The 20027-nt window shown below is 47.3% G+C and overlaps 1 protein-coding gene and 1 pseudogene across 1 annotated transcript; one reads left to right on the forward strand and one right to left on the reverse strand.

The window, feature by feature from the left end:
• The first annotated feature begins 72 nt into the window (after window positions 1-72).
• TUBG1 (tubulin gamma 1) lies at window positions 73-5061 on the forward strand. The gene is made up of 11 exons (XM_078437128.2): window positions 73-331; window positions 628-740; window positions 959-1126; window positions 2106-2174; window positions 2452-2531; window positions 2977-3103; window positions 3339-3425; window positions 3532-3681; window positions 4069-4221; window positions 4313-4474; window positions 4664-5061. The coding sequence occupies exons 1-11, from the start codon at window positions 283-285 to the stop codon at window positions 4859-4861; spliced, it is 1356 nt and encodes a 451-aa protein (XP_078293254.1). The 5' UTR covers window positions 73-282; the 3' UTR covers window positions 4862-5061.
• A 3168-nt stretch (window positions 5062-8229) lies between these two features.
• Window positions 8230-14941, reverse strand: LOC132688539 (small ribosomal subunit protein eS12 pseudogene; annotated as a pseudogene).
• Window positions 14942-20027: the final 5086 nt, after the last annotated feature.

Raw genomic sequence — 20027 nt, forward strand, 5'->3', positions numbered from 1 at the left:
ACAAGCCCTACCTCACGTCCTCCCAGAGAAGAGAACGCTGCGTCAAAGTACGTCCCCCGCGCCGCGCTGCGGCGCAGAGCCCGACCAGGAACTGCACACGCGCAGTCTGCTTCACTGAAGCCACATGAATGAGGCCCTGCCATCGCCAGAACTCAGTTCTCATTGGAGCGGAGAAAGTTCGAGGGCGGAGCGGGTTGTTTGGCGCCTGCGTCGTGCAGCTGGCGGCTGGCAAGCCGCGGCTTGGCTGGCGGGAGCGGCTGCAACACCGGTGCTGGAGCGACGATGCCGAGGGAAATCATCACCCTACAGTTGGGCCAGTGCGGCAATCAGAGTGAGCGAACCTCCGGCCCCTCCACTAGTCAGGTTCCTTAGATTCTATGGGATCTCACTGCGGGATCCTGGACTCCATCCGCCCTTCCCACAATCGTAGTTTTCCAAAGGCGGGACATGCCTGACCCAGTGTCCAGTTGCCCAACCCTGAGGGGCCCTCCCCTCCCAGTCGCTGGCGTACAGCCCTTTCCTCTGACATGGGAGACTCGCGAGCGCTCAGTCCCCCAGTTTCTGGTTGGAATCTGCCCAGACCCAGATGTCCTCTTTCTCGCCCGTCCGCCCCTCCCCCCCTACCAGTTGGGTTCGAGTTCTGGAAACAACTGTGCGCTGAGCATGGTATCAGCCCCGAGGGCATCGTGGAGGAGTTCGCCACCGAGGGCACTGACCGCAAGGACGTCTTTTTCTACCAGGTGCTCCCAGCGACTTTGCCAGCCCCCCACCCCCACGCGCCCCCACAGTGGCCCCGGGGGTCCTGAGGGAAGGGCAGTGGCTTGGTACCAGGAAACCCTCTGGGCAAAGGAGTCAGGGCGGCTGGCTTGAGGAGGGAGGACAGGCAGGAGCCAGAGTTGGGAGGATGGAGGACTGGGCCTTAGCTGACTGGACCACCCTGCTGGTCTCCCCTTGACAGGCAGACGATGAGCACTACATCCCCAGGGCCGTGCTGCTGGACCTGGAGCCCCGGGTGATCCACTCCATCCTCAACTCCCCCTATGCCAAGCTCTACAACCCAGAGAACATCTACCTGTCAGAGCATGGAGGAGGGGCTGGCAACAACTGGGCCAGTGGATTCTCGCAGGTCATTTGCTATTCCCTGGCAGAACCCACAACTCCCTTCCTGTGTGAGGGCAGGCAGTATGACTTGCCAGAGAGAGAAGAAACCAGATCAAGGATGTAGTAGTAGTAGAGCGAGAGAGAGATGGCCGAGGGGAGTTCTTTTTTCTAAGTCAATATGGTTAAGACTGCACTTGGCTAGTGCTGTGTGCCAGGTCATACTAAGTGCTTTACATGTAACTTACTTAACCCTCCCAACAACCCTAAAGGTAGGTATTATAGGTTCACAGTCTCTTGTCTCCTTTTTCAGATTCTAAAAAACTCTGAAACCAAAATATGACTTATAACTTGTTTAGTAGCAAAACCAAATCTCAGGGCACCTGGCTGGCTCAGTCAGTAGAGCATATGACTCTTGATCTTGGGGTTGTGAGTTCAAGCCCTGCTTTGGGTGTAGAGATTACTTAAAAATAAAATCTTAAAAAAAAAAATCTCAGTGAAGACAGGCTATTTTATAGTTTTTATCTAACTTGTCATTACTTATACATTTCATTGCAGAAATATTAATACATTTGATTAGCACACACCAGATACCCACTGGCATTTTACTTAACATACATCATACGTACCATATTACCTTTCTAGAATTGGAAATATTTGAATTCTGAAACGTAGCTGGCCCCAAGAATTTTGAATAAGGGACTGAGGAGTTGTATCACCTTCATTATTCAGATGAGGAAACTGAGTAACCTGCCTAAAGTAACCTTCCCAGAGTCACTTGGTTAAATAAAACTAGACCTAATACATGAATCCAAGCAGTGTGGATGTTGAGTATCTGCTCATACCCACTGCGCTATATTGCCTCTCAGTGCAAATAACAAGCAGGGCCACTGTGCTCCAAAAAAGGACTTTTATGTTCTATAAGGAGAATTTAAGGTGGCTATTCTGAGGTCAGAGTCCTTGTCCCAAGGTCCTGTCCCACTCTGATACTCCCCATGTCTGTACAGGGAGAGAAGATCCACGAGGACATTTTTGATATCATAGATCGGGAGGCAGATGGCAGTGACAGTCTAGAGGTGAGTGTCTTAGGAATGCTGGTGGGAGCTGTCAGAGGGAAGGCTTCACAACACCCTTTAGAAGCCACCTGTTAAGTACAAGACCTACCCGTGTACCCTTTGCACTGGACAGAAGTCAACTGGGCTTTGCTGGACACAAGGCAGAGTCTCCTGAGCTGTATGTGTGGGGTAAGGGAAGTGGAGGAGAGGGCTTGGGAAAATAGGAGTCCAAGAAATTGTAGGATGGGTCCAGTCTGAAATCCAGTACCTAGACACTGACTGCACCTTCCCCCTGTAGGGCTTCGTGCTGTGTCACTCCATTGCTGGGGGGACAGGCTCTGGCCTGGGCTCCTACCTCTTAGAACGACTGAATGACAGGTAAGTCTGTGTTTTAAGGGGCAGGAAGGACTTGGTTTCCCAAGTAACTGGGAGGCCCTCCAGATACACCTTCCTATTTGCTGGAGCAATGAAAAGGCCCTTCTGTTAACTCCTGTAGTGAGAAAGAGAAGATAAAATAACCAAGAACCTGATCACATTCTGAGTGGTTGGATCCAGAGCCTAGAATCTAAGCCCTAATGAAGAGATGAAGAAGGTTCAGGGGGTATGGCTGGTTTAGTTAGAACCCTAGGTCCTAAGATTGTCTCTGCCGTTCCTTCCCCCTTTGGGGTTGCAGACTTCCAAAAGTCAAGTCGTCTTTCTCTGCTGATCCTGTGTCCCACCCCAATTTCGCCATTTAGATTTCACTGCTTTCTGACTATTGTGAGCCCCATGTTTACCAAGCCTCCAGTCTCTTGCCCTGACCCTCTCCTCTCAACCCCACCAGGTACCCCAAGAAGCTGGTGCAGACCTACTCAGTGTTTCCCAACCAGGACGAGATGAGCGATGTGGTGGTCCAGCCCTACAACTCCCTGCTCACGCTCAAGAGGCTGACCCAGAATGCAGACTGTGTGGTGCGTCCTGGATTCTGCCATTCTCCAGTGCCAACCCCTTTGTCTATTTCATCATTTTCCTACATTTAAAAAGTCTATTTTGAGCCCTTCTGTGCCTCAGTCTTGTGCCACTGCCTTTTGGATGGGTCTTTCTGGCCATGAAGCACCAAGGAAATTAAGCTTCAGAGCCCAGATTCAGGCAGAGCTCCTGTCCTTTCTGTCCCCATAAATCTGTCACCCTCTTCTGTCCCCCCAGGTGGTACTGGACAACACAGCCCTGAACCGGATTGCCACAGACCGCCTGCACATCCAGAACCCATCCTTCTCCCAGATCAACCAGCTGGTGAGCCCCTGCTCCTGGACTGGAAACCCTCCTTACTGGAGTGCCATCTGGGGAAGGGAGGCCCCGCCCCAGGCCAAGGCCCGTGACCCGGCACCCCCGTCCCCAGGTGTCCACCATCATGTCAGCCAGCACCACCACCCTGCGCTACCCTGGCTACATGAACAACGACCTCATCGGCCTCATCGCCTCGCTCATCCCCACTCCTCGACTCCACTTCCTCATGACCGGCTACACCCCGCTCACCACGGACCAGTCGGTAGGAGCAGCCCCAGCAGGCCCTGCCCTAGCCTTTCTGTCCCCCTGCTGCGCCCTCCAGGAGCCGCTCTTTGTAGCCCCAGAGGCTCTGTGCTCAGGGACAGGCACAGACTGTCCAGCTCCGTGCTGACTTGTTCTCCTCTTCCCTACACCCCTGGCTCCCTGTAGGGCCCGGGCTACGTGGGGTCTGCTGATGCTCCCGCACAGGGGCATGACCTTGCTGAGCTGAGGAGGGCTAAGATTCCTGGTCCTGCAGCCAAGGCTCAGTGTACACCTGAATCTCAAGATGCCTCCCAGAGACACCATCCTAGCCTGAGTCTGATGGGGATCAGCCATTGGACCGTGCCCTGAGTGCTGGCCTGGTCCCTGTGGCCCGCTCTCCCCTCAGGTGGCCAGCGTGAGGAAGACCACAGTCCTGGATGTCATGAGGCGGCTGCTGCAGCCCAAGAACGTGATGGTGTCCACGGGCCGGGATCGCCAGACCAACCATTGCTACATCGCCATCCTCAACATCATCCAGGGGGAGGTGGACCCCACCCAGGTAGGTGAGGCCCCTTCGTGCCACCCCCGGAACCCACAGGGGTAGAGGAGAGGCTACCACCACCACTGTTGTGTCCACCCCTCCCCGCTAGGTCCACAAGAGTCTGCAGAGGATCCGGGAGCGGAAGTTGGCCAACTTCATCCCCTGGGGCCCTGCCAGCATCCAGGTGGCCCTGTCAAGGAAGTCTCCCTACCTGCCTTCGGCCCACCGGGTCAGTGGGCTCATGATGGCCAACCACACCAGCATCTCCTCGGTGAGGCTTAACGGTTTGCACCTGTCTTCCCATACGCACTTTCCTGGTTGGGCCTCACCTCTCCACATCCCTGCTGCCCCTGCTTCCAGGTCTTTTAATGTGCAGATTGCCCAGCACTGGTTCCCTGGCTCTGTGGGCCATATTGTTACTCTATGTTCTTTGTGACCCCTGCTTTCTGCACACACCAAGCTCTTCGAGCGGACCTGTCGCCAGTATGACAAGCTGCGGAAGCGGGAGGCCTTCCTGGAGCAGTTCCGCAAGGAGGACATCTTCAAGGAGAACTTTGATGAGCTGGACACGTCCAGGGAGGTTGTGCAGCAGCTCATTGACGAGTATCATGCGGCCACGCGGCCAGACTACATCTCCTGGGGCGCCCAGGAGCAGTGAGTCCCCCAGGACCAGGACCTTGTCTGCCTTACTGGTTGGCCCAGGCCCCGCCTGACTGACCACCCCCTCAGAGCACAGATCAGGGACCTCACACATCTCTTCCTCATAAATACATATGCACGTACTCTGTATTGGCCTGGGGACACGTTTCTGTCTCCTCTGATGAGACTATGTTTAATAAAGCACTGGACATAAGTGAAGTTAACTGGTTTTCTGAAGGCCTGTAGATGTGGGGAAGGGGGTAGTGCCTGTTCTTCCCCCTATTTCCAGCCTCTTCAACTCTGAGCAAATGTCTCCCCTAGCTTTTCCTTCCCCCCCCCTCATTTTGGAGAACATAGGTGGTGTCTACCCATGTGAGACATGCCTTTCCAGGGTAAAAAGGCCAACAGATATTACCTTACTCTTACTGACATTCCGGGTCCCAGGTCCCTCCCACCCTTCCCTGTATCAGGTGACCAATCTGCCAGTTTCATGTTCCCACATCAGAGTGTCCTGCTAATCGTCATAGCAAGCAGGCCTGCAGTCACCACCCCCACCGCCAGGCCTGGGCAAGCAGTAGAGTTGATCCAAGTGCCTTTAATCTTGTAAGCAGGGTATGCCAGAGAGCCAGTCCAAGAAAGCCACTGGGCAGGCAGCTGGAGTCTAGGACAATCAACTCCTGAGACCAAACCCAAAGCCTAGACTATAAGCAGGGCCCGAAGTGGGCCCATAACTAAGGCTCCATAATTCTGTTTACAGGTGGTCTACTGAGCCCTCCCACTTCTTGTGGAAAACTGCAGGGAAGTAGTAAATATATAGTGACCTAAATGTTCAGAATCAAAAGGGCAAAGCAGGTTGTCCCTAGATCATGGTGGATTGTCAGGGCCCCTCTTAGGCCTTTATGCACCCCAAAGGTGAGGTTTGGGGAATAATAGCAAACATGCACGTGGACACTCTGCTAGGTACTCCACATTATTTTGTTCAATCCTCATGACAACTCTATGAAGTGACAGATGTTATTAGTATTGTTTTATAAACAAGGAAACTAAGACTAACCATGGTTAATGTACCAAGTCACCCACCTGGTAAATGACAGAGTTGGAGTCCAATCCTGGTTTGACTGGCATCAGTATCCCCGACCATTGCATGTCCTGCCTTTTATGGTATCTTTTGGGTTAGTGTAGAATCCCATCTCTGAGGTCTTTTGGAGCCATTGGATGAGTGCATGGTTGTCAGAGGATGTGAGGACTTTGAACACCTGTGCAGACAGGGCAGGTGCAGTCTCTATGGGTTGGAGGGACTGTCAGCCTCAAGTTGCTTCAGGTATACCTGTTAAGTGTCCCCATCACCCAAGTCAGGGTAGCTGGGGACCTGTGCCTGCCTTCTCATTACTGTCACCACCAGCATGCTTGGCCAAAGCCAGAGGGCCAGCCCAGTGGATCAGAAGGATTAGGGGCTGGCAGAGCTCAGCATACAGGTGAAGGACCAGCCCAAGAAGGTGACTGTGAGCCCCTACAGAGGCTGAAGATTACCCAGAATCGGTATTCTTAATTTGGGCAAATTAAGATCTTTTTCTTCTTGTTCATTGTTGGCCTGAGGACACACTTTTCCTTCCATGAACCTATTTATCTTTAATAAAGCTTTGACGTATGAACAGTGAGCAACACTTAGGCCTAACCCTTATGAACAAAAGTAACGGATGGGCAGGGAATGGGCAGTCAGAGGCTAGGCTCTGGGCTGCCTGATGGGTGGCAGGGAGACCATAAGCCTGTCACCACCACAAAGCATGAGCTTGTCACTTGCAGTTGCCAGGCCTCTCCTGAGTCAGCCTGGTCAGTGTCAACCAGCTGCCTGTCGTCTGAGCAGAGAGAGGGTGACTTCAGGGAAAATCGGCGTGCACCTGGTGCCTTCTCGGCTCCACCTCTGGCCCCTGCACCACTGGGCACCCTGCCTTGCTCCTTTCTCCCTTTACAACCCCTGCCCCAGATGAGAAATCTTTCATCACCTGGGGTATCTGTATGAGTGACTCATGCTGAGTAGGGGTCATGCGTGTTGGCAAAGGTAAAAGGCTGCTATATGTGAATCGTTGGCTAGACCCCTCCAGGCCACAAGCCCAGGGCCTGCCTTCCTTTGCCAGACTCAGTTAAAGGGCGTGAGCCCCAGGGGGAGGAAGCACCAGCTAGCCCAGAGTAGAAGTTTTCTATCACCAACCCAGAGGGGTAAATACCCTGTGCAGGGGGTCCTCCCTGGAAAGAAGAGCTGGATCTGCAAAGTTGCCTCCTTCTGACGGCTGAGTGCCAGGCACTAGGAGCACAGACACACCTCAATGCCAGCTTCAAAGCCAGGCCCCTCCCCCAAGGCTATTTCCAGATCACCCATCACCCCACACCAACGCAGCCCCTCCCGGTTCTTGGCCAGTGGCAAACCCCAAAGTATGTCAACTAGAGGGCAGCGAAGAGGCCAGGTGGAAAGGGAGGAAAGCCTCTGGGAATCAGGGCAGCAGGTGGTGCTGGTGGTGAAAAATCCCTGTGGTCTGAGAGACTGCAAACCACAGAAGTAACTGTCCTGATGAGACACAAGCTGCAGTAAAGCTGGAGAGAGAATGAAGGCTCATGCACAGAACAGGAACCTCTTTTTAACTAAACAAAATTAGAGAAAATCAGCCATTTCACGGTAATATTCCCAGAATTCCCATGTGATGTGACTCAGGGACAGATATATCTAATATCAGGAAGCACTTTATAATAAAAGTAGAGTGGTGTAAATGAATCTGGAACTTAGGACTGTCACTTTGGAAAAGCGTACCGGGATAAGGTGAAGAGGTTATGAGCACAAGAGTGGGTTGGGAGCTCACAGTAAGCACAGATGCCCCACAGGGTGGGTGAGTCAGTCCAGTAAGTCTCATCTGTGGTCGCCACTGGTCACACGCATGCTCCATCCCCCTAGAAAGGGGCTGTCTGCGGTGGAGACTCAACTAAAATCCAACATCAGTACACCTTCCAGTAACGCTCACCTCCACCACTTGCTCACTTTCTATTCCCTCTTGGGTACCTTAAGCAGGTAAGGGGCTGCCCTAGGGAAGTAACAGGAACATTTTACATTGATGTTCTGATTTACTAATCCATCATTTGTAAGTTTTAGTGAAATTCCCTAGGATCTGATCACTGCAACGTGAATTGGTAAAATTGAGTTTCTTGCAAAGCTATAGGCTCTGTCACTCAGGGTCTAACACCCCCATGAGACCCAGCTGGAAATACTCTCCTCAGCTCTCCAGCATTGCTGTAGTAGTGACCGTGGCCATCGACTCTAGAAGCAGGCAATTCATCTCTCTATCCCTCAAATCCATTATGAATTTTTTTTTTTGAGGAACAAGAACCAAGTTTTTTATTTGTTCATTTCTTGCATTTGAAGTATTCCCTGATAACATCCTTGGCCTGAGACTCTTTGCCATAGTCCTTAACCACCGCACAGCTGCAACCAACCGCTTTAGGGGTTTTTCTCTCTCTGTCAACTTTACAGAAGCCTACCCATTCCCCTAGTTTCTTGTTGTCACCAACCTTAATTAGGTTGATTTAGTGTTCAGCACAGAGCGCCTCCACCAGCCTCCTACATATAGGCTCATCACAGTTGGATGCAACAAAGACGGGCTTGGTGCTTGTCTAAGGCTTTGGCAGCTTCATGAATTCCATGTGCTAGGCCATCAATTCCACGTGCTAGGCCATCGTGGATGAGGGTGGTCTTTGGCACCTCTTGTAAACCAGTATGAATGGCTGTCACACCTCCAGCAGCAATTCTTCCTCTGCCACAGGGGTGGGGGAGCCCGGGGGTTACAGGTGGAGACGAACCTTGACTGCACCCGAGCCTCCGCCTACGCGAGACTCAGTGGTGCAGGGAAAGAAGTGTTATGAATTAATAGGGTGACCAACTCATCCCGGTTTTAGCACTGAAAGTTCTGAGTCTCAAGACCCCCCTCAAATTTGGTTTTAACTAAAACTCCCACGTTCCCTCAGTCCTAAGAAAACTGGGATGGTGGGTCACCCTAAATTAAAGAATTCCACCGAGAATGATCGGAAAATCTTGAAGCAGTATATATGAATGATCAGGGCTGAGTTAAGGTCCAGTAGACACTTGCTAATTAATTAAGCAAGCAATTATTAAAAATAGAGACCAAGTTGCTCATTAAGCTTCATAGTGAATGCCTAAGGGGATTTCCAATTTTATTGGGGGTAGGGAATATAGTCTATCATATAATTAACTTATATGAAATATATATCATATGTTAATAATATAATTTATGCATGTGATCATATATTGTATTATTCTGATTTTTTTTAAATTAAGTATGCTCCACGCCCAACATGGGGCTTGAACTCACCACCCTGAGATTATGAGTCTCATGTAGTCTCATGCTCTACCGACTGAGCCGGCCAGGTGCCCCTGTTATTCTGTTTTTTAAATTAAATGTCTGGGGGAACCTGAGTGACTAAGTTGGTTAAGCATTTCTTTTTTTTTTTTTTAACATTTTATTTATTTGAGAGAGAGAGAGAGCGTGAGTAGAGGGGGGCAGAGAGAGAGAGAGAGAGAGAGAGAACCTCAAGCAGGCTCCACACCCAGCACAGAGTCCGTTGCTGGCCTTGATCCAACGACTCTGGGATCATGACCTGAGCCTAAATCAATAGTCGCCTGCTCAATCAACTGAGCCACCTAGGTGCCCCAAGTGTCTTACTCTTGATTTTGGCTCAGGTCATGAGCTCATGGTTCACGGGATAGAGCCCAGCATCAGACTCTGTGATGACAGCGTGGAGCCTGCTTGGGACTCTCTCTCTCCCTCTCTTTCTGCCTCTCCCTTGCTCTCTCAAAATAAATAAATAATTAATTGATTAATTAAATGTCTCAAAATATAAGTTGTCCAATTTTAAGTGCTACATGTAAAATATAATACAAAATAATATTGAAATCATTATTGAGCGTTTAATATACACCAAGAACTGTTCTAGGCACATTATATATATGAGCTCATTTAATTTTGACAACTCTATAGATAGGTACTGTCTTATCCCGATTTTTACAAACAAGGAAACTGAAGCTCAGGGTCACGCAGCTGGGAAGTGGTCCTTCCCTCCCTGGAAAGAGAAAACTTCGGAAGAGATGCATTAACTGCCAGATATATGGTAGACTGTCAGCCGCAGGAGGAAAGGGACTCTTTTGTGACATTCTGGAAGCAGGACAGGGGGCCAGTGGAGGGAACTACAAAGGGGAAGGTTGCAGCTCCACAGAAGGAAAAACATCCACAGGATTGCTGCTGTCCTCAGGTAGAATGAGCAGTCACATGGACCATGAGTCCCCCTCCACTGAATGCAGTCAAGCAAATTCTACATGATGACTCTCGCCTGGAATGGACAGATCCTAGGAGATGGATGAAGTGACCTTTTTTTTCTTTAAAATTTTTTAATCTTTATTTTTGAGAGACAGAGCACGAGCAGGGGAGGAACACAGAGAGGGAGACACAGAATCTGAAACAGGCTCCAGGCTCTGAGCTGTCAGCACAGAGCCCGACGCAGGGCTTGAACTCACAAACCGCGAGATCATGACCTGAGCTGAAGTCGGACTTAACCCACTGAGCCACCCAGATGCCCCTGAGGTGACCTTTAATATGCCTTCTGGTCTTAAGGATTTAGGAATTTCTTGGAAACCAATATCCTTTATAATAAAACATATTCATTCTTAAAACAAATTTATCAAGGTCTGCTGTGTGCCTGAACCTTTTCCAGGAACTGGGGGTTACCTAGGTGCATAAGTTAAGATTGTGAATCTCAAAAAATTCACAGCCTAAGACATCTATGCAGCAAAGTGGCAGCTAAAGTGGTAAGCACACATCAGTGGGATCACAACAGTGTGTGCTCAGTAAATATTTATTGAGTGTTTGCAAGAATGAAAGTCTATGCGAGGCCAGGGTGGGAGTCACACAGAGGAGCGATCATTTGACAGGGTCTTGAGTTCTGAGGGAAGCTTTCCAAGTGGAGACATAAGAGAAGGTAGGGGGACTACCATGTGCTGAGGCCCAGGCTAGCAGGGAAGCATGAGATGGACTCGACCTCTCTTCTGCAGCTCAACCATCCCCTTCCTGTCGACTGGGGAAGGGAAGCTCACACCAGGCAAATGAGGCCACCAGGACCCACCTGGGGCTCACGGAAGGCCAAAGACAGAGAAAAGGGGTTATGACCCAACCCAGGTATGAAGAAGGCTTCCCAGAGACAACCTAGCAAGGCCTTGTATGCAGGGAAGTAGTTAATGTGTTGACATTGAGAAGGAAAAGCATGATAGGCAAAGGGAAAAGAACCTGAGAGGGCAGGGAGGCCTAGAAACAGGACAGTGGGTTCTGGAAACTGCAAAGGCCCAGAAGGTGCATTTGGGGGAGCAACAGAGGACAAGGTCAGGTTGATATTCCAAGACCAGACAGGTCACGCAGGGCCTTTTATGCTATGTAGAGTTTGGACTTTATTCTCTGAACAAAGGGGAACCCTGAAGGCCAGCTGGGAAGCTACAGCCACCAGCCCGCCCCTTCTGGACTTTTCACCCAAAATGACACTGCACTCTGCCCCCACCCCCTGCTTTCTATTCCCTCCTGTTCTCTAACTCTTTCTGCAAACCAGTATTTGGCAGAATCTGATATCAGAACTCTAGCTCATGTCCTGCTCCCTCCTGAAGGTGGGTTCTTGGACGCTGTTGCCCACACTGATGGCCTGCTCTTTATCATTCTGTTCTCAGGCACCATGGCCTCCCTGCCCTGTCCTGAGCTGCCCTAGACCGGCTCTGCTCAGCAGACTGCCTCTCTGTCTTCCCTGCCCCAAAGCCCTCACAGATCAGTCCGGACCGTGCATACTTGGGGCCTCCTCGCCAAGCTCAACTGCACCATTCCTCTTTCCATCTCCAGTCCACCACATGCATAATTTCACGGTATTTTGTTAGCGTTATAATTGTATCTTTCTCATGTAATTTCCCTTTCTGAGCCTCTCAAATACAACCCCCTGTGTTCTATAGAATAATCAGCATTCTGGCAATAATTATGTTCCAACAAATAATAGATTTAAAAATATGTACCCTCTTCTTAACAGTTAACTCTGAAATATATTAAGAGAGGTTTTTTTTTGTTTTTTTGTTTTTTTGGTTCATTTTTGAAAGCAATCAAGACCTGTGGACATGAGGGGCGCCTGGGTGGCTCAGTAGGTTGGGTGTCTGACTTCGGTTCAGGTCATGACCTCAGGTCATGAGTTTGAGCCCTGTGTCAGGCTCTGTGTTGACAGCTTGGAGCCTGGAGCCTGCTTCGGATTCTGTGTCTTCCTCTCTCTCTGCCCCTCCCCCACTTGTGCTCTGTCTCTCAAAAATGAATAAACATTAAAAACATTTTTTAAAAAGACATGTGGATATGAAACTTGGACCTTCTCTTTCTAAATGAAAAAAATATATGTTATATATATAATAAAATACATGTAAAAGGGAAATGGAGGGCATGACTCTAGCTACATGCTGATTTTCTTTTTTTAAATAAGGATAGATTGGCAGGAAAGTGCAAAGAAATGTACAGCAGGTCTCGCCCATGTTAACTTGCATGACTGTAGTACAATATCAAAGTCAGGAAATTGACACTGGTACAATCCACAGAGCACATGCAGGCTTCACCAGCCATATAGAGTTCACTCATTTGTATTTTATTACGTCTACCTTCCGTAACCACCGCTGTAATCGAGATACTTATTTGTACCAACAGTTCAAGACCCTCAACAGTCTCATGCCACACTTTAATATCCACACTCCCCTCCCCTCCCACAGCTTGATTTAAATATGAAAAAGTATTAAATGGAACACAGAAAAAATGCTACAAGAAAATACACTGAAATGATTACCAGTAGATATTTGGATTGTGAGATAAAGCTTGATATATTTTTTATTTTATTTAAAATTTTGTTCAGCTGTTTCTGTTTTTCTTCGGGGAGAATGTATTATTATTAATTTTTCAAAGATTTTTTTTTTGTTTAATCTTTATATCCAACGTGGGACTCGAACTCACAACCCTGAGATCAGGAGTCACACAGTCCACCAACTGAACCCACCAGGTGCCCTAAGAATGCATTACTTTTGTGAGAAACTTTCTTGAGAAGAATTTATAACATATATCCTAATGTTTACTTATAATAGTGTGATCCAACAAGTTTCAAATTGGAAAAAGATCTGGTGGATTTTAACTTGTCATATTAACTTAAAGTTTACTTTACCAGCAGATTGAAATACTCCCTTCTATTCCAGTGTACAATTTTCTCCATCTCCCATAGAGCAATTTAAGTAAAACACCCACCCATTGTTCGTAATTCTATCTTAGCCTGCCTTTAAAGCGAAACTTGAACAATGTAAAACGACATTGTTTCCGTTATGTATTACTGCCTAAAATTCACTGTGAAACACAGAGGCATAGAACACTGATTTACTGTTTCTCTACGTTCTGTGAGTTGATTGGGCAATTCTTTTACTGGTCTCCTCTGGCTCACTTGGTCTATTACAGACGGCTGGAACAGCTGCAAAGTCCAAGTTGGCCTCATTCATATGTCTGGCAATTCGTGGTGGGTAGAGAGGCTCAGCTCTCCTCCTCACAACCTCCCAACCTCCAGTGGAGAAAACCCACTTCCTTGGATAGCAGTCCAGGATGATGTTCCAAGAGGGCCAGGCCCAGTGCATAAGCACTGCCCTGCTACACTTGTATCATACATATTGGCCAAGACAAGTCTTAAGACCCAGCCCAGAATCAGTTCTGGAGGGAGCTGTACCAGGGCATGAACACTGGGAGGCAGAATTCATTAGGGCCATTGGTGCAACAATCTACCACAGTTATAAAGGCTGGCCCCTTTATAAGAATTTAAGCATGGATGAAAAAAAAAAAAAAAAGATTGCTTTGGGTTCAAAGGTAAGGTTAAGTAAGCATCATAAGGCAATTTCAAATCTGCATATAACTCTGATTCATTCAAGATAATAGAAAAGGCCAATTTCCCTGTAGCTAACTTAAGAACTAGTGCCTCATAAGCGAATTGCATAGTCTTGTTACACAATCAATTAATTTGCTGTTACATCCAGTTACACATCATGGCCTAAACTTCATAAACCTATTTCTATACGTAGAAAATAAAAGAGATAAGAACTTTTGTTTTCCTAACATCCTCCAAACATAATCTTGTTCTTTATTTTAAAAATGATTTATTGTTTAAAAATAAGTATTTGTGAGAAGTCTAATTCCCAAAAGTTATACATTAAACCAGCTTTTGCCTCAGGACTAATTTCTGCCAATATAGGAAATATTAAAATGGGTACATTTAAAAAAAAATTTAATGAATACAGGTCTTTTTTTAATATCTTTTTTAAAAATTAAAAAAATATATTTTTTAGAGAGAGAGAGACAGAGCACAAGTGGAGGAGGGGCAGAGAGAGAGGGAGACACAGAATCCAAAGTAGGCTCCAGGCTCTGAGCTGTCAGCACAGAACATGATGTGGGGCTTGAACCCACAAACCGCAAGATCATGACCTGAACCAAAGCCGGACGCTTAACTGACTGAGCCACCCAGGTGCCCCTGAATACATTTCTTTGTTTCCTCAAAGCACTTAAGCAAATAAAACTTAAGATCCCACTGGGAATTTGGGGGATCAAATGTTTCAACCGATCTTGAGACTACAGTAGTTCCTCCGACATCTGCCATGATGCTTGTTTCATCACCTTGAAGATGCTCTCTCCGCGCCACACCTCTCGTTGGCTCTCTTCACTCCAGTCACTTCGGGCTTCCTCCAGGTCCTTCAACCACTCACACTCTGGCTTTCCAGCTTTCTCCACGTGTTTCCTCCTCTGGGATCTCTCCTCTTCACCCCACTTCCTTCATCTGGCTGGCTCCTTACTTAATCTCTAGGTCACTCAAGTGTCACTTCCAGTGAAGATTTCTGGCTTCTCCATAGATGTTCCACCAGCACCCTGTACTTTCTTTGCCATAAATGTCACCACACTTCATTATTTTATGTTTTTGCTTTTGTTTTTTTCTCCTTGAGGGCAAGGACTGACCTGTTCATGGCTGTATCTCTAGTGTCTGACACATGCTGGGAATTCAAAAACATCCCCCAAAGGAATGTAAATATCAAGCAGAAAGAAAACTACAAAGAGGGCGCTCTGGGTAGCCACATTCACATACTCAAGATTATGTACTTTACCTATAGGTGAGCCTGTCAAGTCTTGACTCATAGTCTACTTACTCTTATTTTATTTTTTTAATTTTACTTATTTACTTTTAAGAGAGAGAGAAGCAGAGAGAGAGGGGGAGAATCTCAAGCAGGCTCCATGCTGTCAGCCCAGAGCCTGATGTGGGGCTCGATCTCACAAACCCAAGATCATGACCTGAGCTGAAATCAATAGTTGGATGCTTAACTGACGGAGTCACCCAGGTATCCCTACTTACTCTTATTTTAAACAAAAATCTAACCTGTTTAGATGTATGAATTCCTAGACCAACACAAATTTGCAAGGAGAAAGGAGAGGGGTACTAGGGACCTTAAAATAAAAGCAGTTAGGACCAGGGCTATTGCCCTCATAAGGAAAAAAGAGACAGAAAAACGACAAAAAGCCATAAGGAAAGGATCATCTAGCTTAAGGGTGAACATATCTCCAAAGAAGTCTTTGGGCAGCTCAGCCAGATAGCAAAGGCTGGTGTTCATGCCCATGCCTTGAGTCAACGAGAAAAGACTGAATTTCATTCTGTGTATTCCACTTAAGAAAAGAAAGGAGTAAAGAATGCATTTTACAAATATTCCCACCAAAAATAATTTTTAAAGTGTTTTCTTTTCTTTTTAGGATTTTGCTTTTAAGTAATCAATCTCTACACCCAACATGGAGCTCGAACTCACAACCCCGAGATTTAACGTCACATGCTACTGACCAAATCAGCCAAGTGCCCCCAAAATAATTTTTAAATGTTTTAAGTTATAAAACCTAGGGAGATAAGCTGGTTATCTGGGAAACTCACTTATCTACGTGGAAAATCTTTTTTTTTCCTGATAAAAAGGTAACAATGGTTAAAAATAATAGTAAAAGAATGAGGGGTTACTGCTTTTCCACTGGAAGAGAGTAGTGACCTTCTTCAGAGATACCTGCACTCTGTTCCTGTCCTCCTAGCAATTACCCCACTATATTTCTTTAAATATATTTTTTAATGTTTTTATTTATTTTTGAAGGAGAGAGAGAGAGAGAGACAGAGCATGAGTGGGGGAGGAACAGAGAGGGAGGGAGACACAGAATTTGAAGCAGGCTCCAGGCTCTAAGCTGTCAGCACAGAGCCCGATGCGGGGTTCAAACCCACAAAGTGTGAGATCATGACCTGAGCTGAAGTCGGACACTCAACCGACTGAGCCACCCAGGCGCCCCCACTATATTTCTTTAAAAATTTTTTGCTAATGTTTATTTTTGAGATAGAGAGACAGAGAGACAGAGACAGAGTGCCAGCAGGGGTGAGGCAGAGAGAGAGGGACACACAAAATCTGAGGCAGGCTCCAGGCTCTGAGCTGTTAGCCCAGAGGGCTTGAACTCACACATGGCAAGATCATGACCTGAGCCAAAGTCAGACTCTTAACCGACTGAGGTACCCTGGTACCCCATACCCCACTATATTTCAATTAATGGTTGACTTCCCTGTCTTTCCCACTTGCCTATGCATTTCTTGTGGGCTGGGACAACATCTTTTATCTCTGTATCCCTGATATCTACCACAGGTCCTAGCACATTATAGGTGTTCAACAAACATTTGTTGGACAAATGAAGAATGATGTCAAGGATGTGGCTTCTCTCCCCTGCCTTTCCTTTAACGAGAAGACATTAAAAGACTTGCCACACAGGGGGCACCCAGCTGGCTCAGTTGGTAGAGCATGTGACTCTGGATCTTGGGATTGTAAATTCGAGCCCTGTGTCGGGTGTAGAGATTACTTAAAAATAAAATCTTTTTTTTTTAATGTTTATTTTAAGAGAGAGAGAGACAGAGAATGAGTGGGGGAGGGGCAGAGAGAGAGGGAGACACAGAATCCGAAGCAGGCTCTAGGATCCAAGCTGTCAGCACAGAGCCTGATACAGGGCTCTCGAACCCACGAACTGTGAGATCATGACCTGAGCCGAAGTCGAACGCTTAACCGACTGAGCCACCCAGGCGCCCCTTAAAAATAAAATATTTAAAAAATAATAAATAAAAGACTTGCCACACAATCAGATAATAGTGTACCCCAGGATAAATTCATGTGTTCACCACATTGGCCTATAGATCAGGCATATTGCGACTTTAATTCTAGACAGTTTTCAAAGGGAGGGGAAATGGGGGGAGGGTGGGAAGAGAGGTCATTTCTGCAACTTTAGAAATGAATTTTTTCAATTCCTTTTATGCATGACATAAGAAAAGATATCCTACCGTTCTTACAGGGAGTAGCTATGGTATCAAGGAACCAAATGGCATGATGTTGCTGAATTTCTGATATTTGATCCTTTGGAAATATTCCCAATGGATACATTATACAATATTCCATTAGCACCTGAATGGAAACAAACTAGCGATGACAAGTATTTTACTTCCTACAAGATCAAATAATAGTCACGAATCATGAATTGGATCTGTGGACAGCTGTACCAGAACATAAAATCAGTGGAAGCTATAGGGCAATTTCAAGGCCTGACCTGCAAAGGAAGCTGGGAAGAGGGAGCAGTCAGAACCAGTACAGCTAGAAGGTCATCCACAGGGTACAACAAAGTTGCCAACCGGATGTGTTCCTCTAAAACAACTTTGTGGTAGGGGTGCCTGGGTGGCTCAGTTGGTTAAGCTTCCGACTTTGGCTCAGGTCACGATCTCGAAGTTTGTGAGTTCGAGCCCTGCATAGGGCTCTGTGCTGACAGCTGGGAGCCTGCTTTGGATTCTGTGTCTCCCTCTGTCTCTGCCCCTCCTCTGTGCATGCTCTGTCTGTCTGTCTCTTTCTCAATAATAAATAAACATTAAAATTAAAAAAAAAAGTAAAACAACTTGGCAGTAGCTTGCCTTGCTCCAGGAGCACAGCCACTGTCAGGAGATTGCTGGAAGTTGGTGGTTAGGAGTGAGAGCCTCAGGGGACCACCAAACTACAGCTGGGCCAATAAGGAAACCTGTGGGCCAAAAATCCCCGAATCTTGCCCAAAGATTTGCAAATAATCCATCTTCCTTTCCCAAACCCGCAGTCCTCTCTGAGGATTCCCATTCCCTTTTTGGCCATCCTTGTTTAGAATTCCTGAACTCAGAGGGAATTTTGCTTCCCCAAACTTTCCCTTTGCCCATTCAGATTCCAGTTCTGGAAAAGGTACTATTCTGGGTATCCCATCAGCCTGAGCCCCAAGGATGGAAATGAATCACACAGAGCACCAGCCATAGGGATGGTATGAAAAAAACACCTGGTTCCCTGAGGTTCGTGGAAAGGATGAAGCAGAGAGGAACCTAATAGTGTTTAGGGGCTAATGAAGGCCAGACTACCACCTCTGCTTCTAGGACATAACCATAGGCAATACAGCTTAAGGGGCCAGCGAACAGTCTTAACTGAAGTCTAGTGTGGCCCCTGGAAATCCTTGTGACCCGGCCCTCTTATGGACTGTAAACTGAATCAATCCTAAGAACACAATAATACTCTGTCTGCTCTGGTATCCGGTTGTGTTCAGGGATCTCCCCACAGTGACTATTCTATTCCAACCAGCTATGTTCCTTTGGACACATAGTATTCATTTCTCTGTATGCACTGAAGTTGTTCCCTGCTCATTCAGCAAGTTTCTGACCACTACCTCTAACCTGTGTGTGTGTGCCTGCCTTTGGATAACTAGTATTGTCAGGTGATACAACATCTAATCCACAGGCCCTGAGCCACCGAACGGATTATTACTACACTGTCATACCCCATTCATTTACATCCCTGTCATGTGAACAACAAGGACCCATGAACACATGCATTCCTTCTGCTGTGCCCTACATCAATGGTTTCTTATCCTTTGCTGATTCATGGATCTCTTTGAGAATCTGCTATGAATCTCCCCAGAATGAAATAGCCATAGGGATTTGAAAACAATTTCAAGAAGTTCTTGACTCATAAAGCCCATCCTTCAGACCCCAAGCCAATGCTAACGATTCCTGATGGCAAGAAATGATGGCATTTCTAAAGAGAGAGGTAGTCAGAAGGGAGGGAGCTTCAGCTTAATTCTTCCCTACTTGTTTCCCATATGCATAAAAGCCTGGAGAGGATTTGGGAACAAAAGTTGGTCAACCTCATCGGTGAGGTACAGCCAGGTGACCTCACCTGTCCACTTAGCTGAGGCAGCAGGTCTCATAATAACCCACTAAGGCAGCAGCTCCTCTCTGAGACTGACATGGGCCCCTCCCCTTGCCCACACTAACACACTCCCACCTATGAGTCTAATCCAGACCTACACATGTTTCCCCATGGCCAGCTAGACAAGCCAGGTGACTCTGATGCTCACCTTGTCACCTAGGAGTAGTGGATGAAAAGGACTTCTTCTGGGTAAGCTGGGCCATACCTTCTCTACATTTCCTTTCTCTCTCTCTTTCTCTCTCTCTCTCTCTCTCTCTCTCTCTCACACACACACACACACACACACATACACACACACACACACACGCACAATGCACACTCCAGCCATCACTCAGAAGATCCAGGGTCAGCATCTTGAGGCTTCCCTGTAGCAGATTTCCCAGAGCACACCTTCAGGTTGGACTCTGCCGAATTCAGTGATAACTGCCACCCGGCCGCTGGCCAGACTACATTTTCTGGGTCTCTCTGACCTCCTCAAAGGCCAAGCATTCTCATCTGATATCTCATCTGATACTCCAACCCTTTCTGCCTCAAAAACTACAACAACAACAACAACAACAACAACAACAACAACAATGCCTTGATCTTGGCACAAGACTGAATGTTCATCACACACACGCACATACACACACACACATGCACACACACATGCATGTGTGGGATTGCCACCAGCCATCCCCAACTTCTGCCAAAAATGATTACATATTTCTAACAAAGACTGACCATGAATATAAACAAGGGTCTGTAGATCCTGGGAATGAGTAGGAAGAGGTCTCTCTGCCCTTCC

Source organism: Panthera onca, chromosome E1 (assembly GCF_046562875.1).
Source record: "Panthera onca isolate mPanOnc1 chromosome E1, mPanOnc1 haplotype 2, whole genome shotgun sequence".
Taxonomy (NCBI): Eukaryota; Metazoa; Chordata; class Mammalia; order Carnivora; family Felidae; genus Panthera; species Panthera onca.